We start from the raw sequence: 10,331 nt of genomic DNA on the forward strand, positions 1-10,331 counted from the left end.
TTGTATATCTCATCACCAAGTTATTTTTTCTTGATATATTTTATGTGATGATTTGAAAAATGATGTAATGAGAAAAGTTTTGCACTATTGTAACATCATCCCTTCTTTTTGACAATGACAAAAGGGGAGCAAAACTTGCTAGCTTGCTCATCTCAAAAGAGAAACAAGAAGTGCTAGCTTGTAAATCTCAAGAGAAGCAAAGTTTGCTAACTTACACATTTCAAAAAGATGAAAAAATATGTTATCTTGTACATCTCAAAAAAAAATTATAATAGTTGCACTTTTCTCCTTTTTGTTGATGACAAAAGGGGAGAAAGGTATGATGATGATTTGAATCATACATGATATAATGCACTTTGATTATATATGCAATACTCATGATAATGATGTACCTTTGGACGTAATGTGCTTTTCAATGATTCACTTCTTGATGATGGTATAATGCATGCAATACTCTAAGAATTAGGCATGATAAATCTTTTGAATGCATAAATTCCTTGATACATTTTTTGAACTTCTTAGTTTTTCATAACTTGAGTTTTCTTTTTAAATCAAGATCGCTTTTTCTTTCTCGTTATATTTACAAAAGAAAATATTCCACTTTTGGTATTTACAACTTAATGTCTTATTTTCATGTGATGATCATGAGTCCTTCCTCCTTCTATTTGCAAAGGAAGAGTCATAATTCATGGATTTTTGGATTAATGACTTGATCTTTTATCAATTCCTATAAATCATTCTTCATTCTATTTACAAGAAAAGGCATTTGATTTATGAATTTTTATTCATGGACTTTTAGTATGTGATGATCATTCGCAAGAATAGGGACTTGATTTTTTTTTTTTTTGTATGGACATCTTGATCCTTTATGATGAATCCTCTCTCTTTACTATAGTAGAAGCTTGATTTAATGGAACTTAACTTTCATGAATTTGGTTCTTGATGGAGAATAAATTCCTCCCCTACTCTTCTTTCTCTTCTTGCACATCTCAAGAAGAACCAAAAAGAGGCTTTTGCACATCTAAAGCAAAATGTTAGCTTGTCCATTTCAAAAACTAAAAGTAGTTATCATGCAAAGTTTTTGCTTAACTTCTCATTTTTTGCTATGAAACATCAATTAGCCGATATCTTTACAAAACCTTTAAATGAAGAATAATTTGATTTCAGTAAAAGAAAGTTAGGGATGTTAAACTATCCGAATGCATGAGTTTGTTATATATCTTTTCCAGAATTTCTCAATTTTTCGTAAATAAAGCTTTCACAAATAAAGCTTTCATGAAATCCGGAATTTCAATTTACTTGGTATCAAATTTACTTCATACCCTTGATTTTTGATATACTTAGTCCTTTCACTTATGGATTTCATTGACAAATACATCTCTCACGGTTTTCACTCTTATAAATTTTTAATGAGAAACGAATTTTATTGATGGATATTTATAAACTATCAATATTTTGATTCTTCTTAATAAATACACTATTCATGAACCTTTCCTTCTCGTTGCTCGAGACGATTGCCCATTTTCTTTTTGTTGATGATAAAGGGGGAGAAATATGATAAATTGATGACAAATTGGCATTATGAATGTTTGAAATAACGTGTCAAATGTATTTTATCGTAATTTCTTAAATATTTTACGATTACTTGAAATATGATTGGAATTATCAAATACATCGTAAATACTTAAAAAATATCCAAATGTATTGCATATGCATCATATGTATTGTAGATAATTGAAATGTATCATGAATGCTTGAAATGTATCGTAATATGGCATGAATACTTGAAAATATTTTATTCATACTTGATTTTGAATCAAAATGATAATTGTCTATCATTGAGATTATCACGCTTAATTTCATACTTACAATTGTTATCATGCCTCGGATTGATGAATTATCATCTTTGAAATTTGAATCTTGCTAAATTTCATATTTTAAATTTGTATCATACTTGAAAATGATGATTGTCTATTATCATTCTATATTAGACTTAAAAATGGATGTCATGCCTTGACATCATTTGTATTATGATAAATATGTGGTATCGTATTTTAAGATGGTAAATCATGATTGGTATCATGATGTGCATATCGATAAGTTTAAATGCATATAACTTATCGATTTGATGCTTCGATTAAAATGCCTTGAATTCAAGAGTGTCTTTTCTCAAGTATGGCATATAGATAGGAGGAGTTAAGATTAACCGTCATCAATTGATTGTCATCATAAAAAAGGGGGATAATGTTGAATCTCGAATTTTAATGATGAAATCAATTGGTAAATTATTTGATCAAATCTATATATTGAAAAGTGTGCATGATTAACTACGATAGTGATCAAGGCATAAAGCAAAACGAAGTGTCGGAGTTAAAATCGAGATTTCGTTAGGAGTTTGAGAGTTCGTCGGAAGTCTAGAGGTTCATCGGAAATGCTGCTAGAATTGACCGAGAAAAAGCTCGTCGGAACATGCCAAGAAGATCGTCATGAAGTTCAGGAGCTTGCCGGAAGTCCATTGGAAGATTACCGAGAGATCATCGGAAGTCCGTCGGAAGCTCCTCGGAAGAAACCTAGACTTATCGGGCTTATTTTATTTAGTGTATGCCTTAAAAATCATAGTTAGCAAATAATTAGGATTAGGTTTAGGAGGTAATCTCATTAACCTTGTTAAGGGCCAATTGAGCCTGTAATTGGACTGGTATGGGCCAGATTCAAGGCCCCACCAGGTTGTTGGACCTTCTTTGGCTGTGAACCGCCTAGGAGCAGTCTCCCAAGTGGACTAAGCAGTGGTACCGCCCAGACTGAGCGATGGTACCGTTGGTAGAGCTTAGTATCTGAGCAATGGTACTGCCCAATATTAGAGTATCAAGTGGTGATACCGTCAGTACCTTGGAAACCTGGGATGAGATACTTTTTTGCTTTAATTTTGAAGTCATTGGAACCTATAAATACCCCACCCTTTTCTGTATGAAAGGGTAACAAAGTACAATCATAGTGTGAAAAAATCTTTAAGTGTTGGGATGTAAAAGTTTTATAAAAGTACAAAGAGTCCTCCTCCTCCATCTCTTTAGCTTTATAATCATCCAAGAAGACGTGTGAGGCTTGTAAGGGTTATCTCCTAAACCCGTGAAAGGAAAAAGCATTATAAAGAGGTGGTTAGTCTTCACCTATTAAAGAAAGACCATTAGTGGATGCTGATGACCTCAACAGAGGAGAAATCAGAAGTGGATATAGGCCACAACGATCGAACCACTATAAATTCCGATGTGTACTTTCCTTTCTGCTTATTTTCATTACTTGCATTGCATTATATTTTATTTCATTATAAATTGTCCGATCCCCTCTTCTCTACTCACGTACAAGTTTATTCGAGTCAAACATATTCTTAAAATGATTTTTCATAAAACCAAGAGTTTCATCATATTCTTAAAATGATTTTTCATAAAACCAAGAGTTTCATCATACGAAGTTTTTCGAAATCATTTAAATTGATCATTTTTATCTATTGCACTAATTCACACAACCCCCCCTCCTCTTAATATCATTCTTGATCCTAACAAGGGTCACACACATATGGTAGACGTTGCGACAAGTAAAGGTTCAGATATGAGATATCTATCGAAGCTCATATCTTATTGGATATTCAATAAGCCCCTGAATTACTAGATCTTATGGATGAGATCCAATAAGAGCTAATAAGAGATTATTGGGTAGAGACCCACTAGCCTAAGAGGTTTGGGTAATTAGATGGAAATCCAATACCCAATAGAGTAGAATCTAATAGGGTTAAGTTAATTGGGAGCCTCTAAAAAGCCCATAGGCTAGGGCTTCCTAGGTGTCACCTTCTATTCTCTTCTCTCCTTCTTCTCCTCAAATAGTAGGCGTGGAGATTTGAGAAGCGTCGTCGCCGCTAAAGAGGATGATGCTTGACCTCCTTCATCCTCTCCCATAAATATGTAAGATTTCAGGGATATACGATCTTCTTAGGTAAAACACTATCTCATATATGGATTTAAGTTTTGTGGGTTTTTGTACACCAATCTTCACACGATGACAAACATATTAATTTAGGATTTTATTTTTATGTTCTTTCATTGCGCATCTAATCTCGTCGTTAGATTTTTTTACGATTGCCTATACGAAAGTCAAGATCGAAAAAGGTTTCTCGATCCGATCATTTCAACACCTAAGTTAGCACATTTATCGATTATTATTAGCACACCAGCAATTTTCTACCATGTGGCTGTCATAGCACACAATAAATAGATCCCATTATGCTTCGAGGATATCATGATTTCTCGGGGTGTTGGGAATCAGATATGGAGTTCTCGCATCTTATTGACAGTTTTATAATAGAAAATAGTAGATGGGCCACCGGCTATTTAATCATGTAGTAATTGCCTTGTTTAATTTCATGTGTGGTATCAAAGACTTTATTATGTAGCGTCACGACTTAGGAATCGGATCAGGGGGAAAGCCGCAGGCAGAAGAAGTATATTCTGTGTCGAGACGGTCTCCGATTTCTAAGACCTCAATATTAGTGGCTGATTTCAACACACGGATCGAGAAATACTGTATAGGCAATCACCAGCAAGCGTGCGTAAGCAGTGACGCATTTCTTCACATTTAATATAAAAGAAGATAATTGGCACCACAATACTAAAAGGAAAGAGTTGACTTGTTTGAAAAAGCTCTTTATTTTTAATCCAAAAACTTGGTTCATCCTACGCCGTTAATCCCATCATTTTGAGCTTTTGTGATTGTAAGATATTTAAAGATTTAATTAGATACAAATGATTATTCGTAGATGGTATTACAATCCCATTTAATAACATCATCATATTCTTAATCACAGAAAAATAAATAACATGTGATTCATGTATCATTGTTCCTACCAGGGTTTCACAACTTCAGCTGGATCGGCACGTCTCCAAGGACTCGTTCCCTATGCCCTACTGGCGATCACATGGAAGCGAATGAGGTTAAGGTACAAATCGGAGACCCTACTCTATATCCAAAGGCTACATCCATAGTGCTCCCTGAGTAACTTAATGTCCATCTACTGGGTCACTTGTACTGACTGTTGTACCTACGCGATCATAAACAGAGAATTGTTGACCAAAATTGCTCAGCTATGATTTCTTTTACGGCTCCGATTAAGATAAGTTAGGGCCCAAATATCTTGGATAGCTTGAATGCAAAAGAGCTGTCAAATCACACTCAAATCTGCTCCACCGGTTTCTCAGATCAAACGCAATGTACGGTAAATGACAAACAAACAACTAAGGTTCACACGAAGAAGTGAAAGGGGAAGAAGCGCCAGAGTTTCCAGCACATTTGTTGGTGCATCTGCATCGAGCTTCCAAGATCCAGATCCTGAAAGAGTGATCCGGTGTAGCTTATGGGAAGAAATGGAGATGGTGGGTTGCTGAAGTTGGTGGTCGTAGTGGAGGAAGTGCAGCCATCACATTGGTCGTTGGGAATCCTGATGATGCTGCAGTAGAGAACAGTGGAAAAGGAGATGACCCATTTGTCGGCCAACTCCAGATTGGGTGAGCTTGGGAAGTACCCGAAGCACCATCAGAGTTCCTCTCTCTCACCTTGCCCTGCATTTGTTGTTAGAAGCTATTAGACCAACTAACAATGTCATCAAACGCAACAAAAATCCAAGACTGCCAAGTAGCAATCAGATTCAACACATCCATGGACTGTAGTTCCTACAACTTGTTGTAGTGAATGCTTTATGTGATATCTAACACTGAACAGCTAGCCAAATCCACCATGTCAGATTGCACCAAGTTACGAGTACATGATGATTTTATTTTTTTTATTTTCATTTTTTTGTTGATTTTATGGCAACAATGATTCATGCAAGTTATTTGAGATTGAAAGCATTTTCTGAGGCATAAAAGCCGAAATAGGCACTAAGCTTGAGAGGGTACCTTACTGTCAAACTCCACATCAAATAATGGAAACAGATTAAAGCAGCTAGACTTGCACAGCTAAGCCATTTTATTACATGCACATTGAGAGAAAGGCTTTCAACCAATGATATATACATACAGCATTAAATCAGATGTTGAATGATTCATGAAAGACCACAATTAAAATGTTGCTTTCAGGACAACCACGTTAGTGCAAAAGTACAATGCACTAAATTAAGAAATCATGACATAAGCTATAACAAGAATCCAATTTAAGCACCCCACAAAAGAAACCTGAAAAAGACTCCATAGTCCAAACAAGATTTGGCAATAATCATGGATGGATGGATGCAGGGTACCATTCACAGTTGGCTAAGGACATCGATGGGGCTGATGGTAAGGATCAACGGGGTTTCTCTACAGTGGTCCCCTTGTTGATGTAAAAGGTATTTGTTATATAAATCATAAGTTATCACGTCAATGGTATTGCAGGAAAAAAAATAAAACGGGAAAACAAAATCATAATACCTCCAAAAAACACAAGGTCTGTATGTAAATTATGCAGGAAAGAGGAGATGGATTTATAAGAAGTCACTAGTTGTGAAAAGGGTTAGCAAAAGTTATGGCTATGGTAAACTGATTATACTTGCTGTGTCAGCATCAGAAGCTTTGAACTGAGAAGAACCCAATGGATTTTGATCGCCGTTTGGACTGTTGACACTTGGTTGGGAAATACTCAAGTTCAGATCCAGATCATGGCCTGCGGCCAAAACAGAATATTTGACCTCCAATAAGTGGATACACTTGTATTGAGAGAAAATGCACTCTATTCACAGAATCACATCTCCTAAAAGAGCTTAGAAAGACACTGCAATATGTCAATTATACCTTCAGAGTTGCCCTCAGAAAGTTGTTCTCCTTCGTAAGCACTTGGCTCAAAATTGGTAACAGCCTCTTTTCCATTATACCTTATAGCTGCTTTGTCATAAGCCCTATTGTAGATAAACAAGGCAAAACAAAAAATTTGGTCTCAGAACATAAGTGAGATGAAGTCAAAATTAATAATCTGAGATTCATCAACAATAATGAGACGATCAATGCTTAAGAGAACCTTGCAGCTTCTATTTCGCTGTCGAATAGCCCAAGATAAATGTACCTGCACATCCAATAATATTCTCATTGGTAAAAATTGGGTTTTTCTGCAACCTTTATTTGCCAAAGGACCGAACTCTAACATCTCAAAGATTTCCCAATTTATCTACACATATCAGCTGTAGTAATTTGTGCAGGGGATAGAACTATTGCATCAAGAACCAAAACAACATGCAAAGATAAAGAACTCATCCAGATCTGAAATAAAAGGACTGCAGCAAACTTATTCATGGACTTCAGGATAAATTTCTTACTTCTTGCCAAGGAACTGCCCCATGCGGGCTTCCCAGCGACCACACTTGTGAAGGGTCACTCCTCTATATTTTGAACTACCCCTCGAGAATCCAGTGCTTTGGCGACGAAGTATATGTACAAATTCTTCCTTTGATAGATTTTTCATCTAAAAGTTTAAACAAAACATTAAAAAAAATCCAAAAAATATAATGAAGCAAATCGATCCTTTTTTATGGCATTTAGTTACCTGTATCAGGTCTTCTTCATAGTCGCAGAGATTGAAGTTGATATCAGCATCAACTCCCCGAAATTTGATTGCTGCTCGATCATAGGCCCTGAAGATAAAATTTTGCTACCCATATATTCTTCCCCAAATAGGAAGATACAACAGAAAAAAGACCAAGTACTAGATAAGAAAATGATTCTCACCTTGCAGCAGCATGAGCAGTGTCAAAACCTCCTATCAATATCCAACCGATCAAATTCAAGACTAGTTACAAACAAAAATGTTTTTTCCGATGCATAAGTATCAATAATGAGAAGAAATTGAATTGCTCACCAAGATACACTTGTTTGCCGCAGTCCCTGCACACGTGAAGCAAACTCATGTCAATGTACCCAAATTTAGGGGAGACGAATTAAGATTCAAAAGACCAATTTGCTAACCAGATGTGAGATTCCCATCTCCCTGTCCTGCGGTAGAACGTGACACCCCGGTACTGCGAGCTCCTAGACCGTGGCCCCCTGCGACTCTTCTTTGCCTGCTGTTGCTGTTGTTGTTGCTGCAGCTGCTGTTGCTGTTGCTGTTGATGGAGAACTCTCAATTCTATTGGTCCGTCCACTTGAGAAAAAGTAAGATCCATCCAATGTGCCCTACACGAAGACGAGGAAGAATCCACCAAGGGCAGCTGGGGAACATGCGGAACCACCGGCGCTGGTGGAAAGAGCTCCCTGGTGAGTAATCCAGGCCGTCGCTGATCCTCCTCAAACATCTCCTCTTCGACTTCGTTCTCGCGTTCGACCGACGCAGAGTTCTTCAAGATACTGAACTCGAAAGCCGCGGCAGGCTGGGCCGAGCAAGAATCCTCATCGGCCACATCGACCGAGGCTTCTGCATTTAGGACAGACGAATTGGAAGTTCCAGAATCATCCATCTGGCCAGCGCCGGAACCCTCCTCGACAGGCTTACCCTCAAAAGCCGTCAACTCGCCAGACCACGGCAAGTTGAGGTTCAACATCACCCCTCTCGGGATCAAAGGAGTTCGATCTGGTTCGACCTCTACCTGATCTCAAACCACTATTCCGAGCCTAAGGTTCTTAGGGTTCGTCAACGCTATTTTAGGAAGAAGAACCAGAGAAGGAAGAGATAGAAGCAGGATAAGGCCGAGTCGTTCTTACGGAACATCTGCCTTCAGTCTTCGACGATCAAATTACTTCGTTCTCACACGCATCTAACGCCAGCGCTCCAGCCTCTCTCTCTCTCTCTCTCTCTCTCTCTCTCTCTCTCGCTCTCTCTCTCTTTACTTCGTTCGTATAGCCCTCCTGTCCCACACCGTTGTCCCACAAAAACCAAGAACTACGAGACCGGAGACGAAACACTTGACACCGGATCCGATCGGGAGCTCAGCAACACGGCGGGGAAGAAGAACAAATGGAAACCAATATCAAAGAGATCGAACGAGCAGAACCAAAGGACAATAAAGATCGAAGAGCGAAAACCTTGGAGAAAGTGACGGACTCTAATGGAGGGTAGAGCGACGGCCCACCGGAGAAGGCGGCGGGGGTCGGCGGCAGCCGGAAAGAAGGGAAGCCAGGGTAGCTCGGAGGCTTCTCTGGTGCTGCTGCGACAAATATAGGGAGTGAGTTGAAAGACGAGATCGGGTGACCGGGAGAAGCCGGTTGTCGTCTGCGTGAAGCTTGATGATAAAGATCTTGACTCGCTTTAGGGAGGATTCGTCGTGGCCGTCCGATCGAATCAGATGGACGGGCATGGCGTCCCGTGATTCGCGAGATGCTTTATATTAATAATAGAGAACAGTATATACCTCGTGGCCATGACGTGTGTAGGGGGACACGATAAAGAGGTAGAGGATTAGTTTAAGGAATAATATTGTTTCTTAGCAACGTCACCGTTTGAGAGCAGACCGAGCCGCAGGAACTCTCTACGTGGAGATGCGTGCACGAGCGTGATGAACGGTTCCATTGACGCATTACGAGGAACGGGTGAAATGATCGGTACGGATGGCGTATGGGCTCTCATGGTTCATAATTGGAAATATGCCGAGACCACCGATGTGTTATTTCCATGCCACGACACCTTCCTCCCACACAAATATCACGGTGTACAAATGTGGTAAAAAAACCTACATCGAATTTTTCTGAATATAAATCGGTCCTGATATAGAAATAAAGACATCACCAACGGAATGACTGAGATGAGATGACAGGGAAGAAGGCATGATTGACTTCGAATTAGTTTCGAGCTAGAAAAATTAAGAACTGACTCAACATATACGGAAATAAATTATATTTGTATAATAAATTATAATTTGTGGCGATAAAAGGAAAAGAAAACTTTAGTTCTCATGTCATATATTTGTTTCCATGATCAGCAGTGATGGAGGATTGGTTTGGAGCATCGACAACAGTGCTAACCATTGATAGTCGATCAATGGTTATCGGACGCAGGACTCCGTATGTACTAAGGGGCGTCCAACCCACCAATTTAAACGCCGTTGAATAGCTGTGACCGACGAGGTCTATTAAGTCGCGGAACAGATGGAAGCAACGTTGCCACTACACACCTCGGTCCATTTGCGCTATCAATATCAAACAGCTGTGACGCCCATCCCTCCCTCGTTGTACTTTTTGCCTTAAGAGATCGAGTGTTAATGGGAATTGGATGGGAAGTACATCGTCCAATACAACGACAGAAGTCATGTGAATCTCATGGCTCATGTGACTCATGTAGACTAAGAAGACTCATCGCCCAAACACTTGTATATTTTTGCATATATAATA

The 10,331-nt window shown here is 38.6% G+C and overlaps 1 protein-coding gene across 4 annotated transcripts; it reads right to left on the bottom strand.

Annotated features, from left to right (window-relative positions):
- Positions 1-5,207: 5,207 nt before the first annotated feature.
- On the bottom strand, positions 5,208-9,189 carry LOC135624376 (APETALA2-like protein 1). 4 transcript variants are annotated; one of them, XM_065127896.1, is made up of 9 exons: positions 7,977-9,181; positions 7,870-7,895; positions 7,740-7,770; positions 7,558-7,645; positions 7,331-7,476; positions 7,036-7,080; positions 6,813-6,916; positions 6,571-6,684; positions 5,208-5,606 (listed from the first exon to the last, which is right to left on the bottom strand). In XM_065127896.1, exons 1-9 carry the CDS (start codon positions 8,546-8,548, stop codon positions 5,581-5,583), a joined length of 1,152 nt encoding a protein of 383 aa, XP_064983968.1. In that variant the 5' UTR covers positions 8,549-9,181; the 3' UTR covers positions 5,208-5,580. The 4 variants fall into 4 exon arrangements, with proteins under 4 accessions (XP_064983968.1, XP_064983969.1, XP_064983970.1 ...); XM_065127897.1 differs by lacking the exon at positions 7,036-7,080 and having other exon boundaries at positions 7,977-9,185; XM_065127898.1 differs by lacking the exon at positions 6,571-6,684 and having other exon boundaries at positions 7,977-9,185.
- Positions 9,190-10,331: the final 1,142 nt, after the last annotated feature.

Source organism: Musa acuminata, chromosome BXJ2-10, assembly GCF_036884655.1.
Source record: "Musa acuminata AAA Group cultivar baxijiao chromosome BXJ2-10, Cavendish_Baxijiao_AAA, whole genome shotgun sequence".
NCBI lineage: Eukaryota > Viridiplantae > Streptophyta > Magnoliopsida > Zingiberales > Musaceae > Musa > Musa acuminata.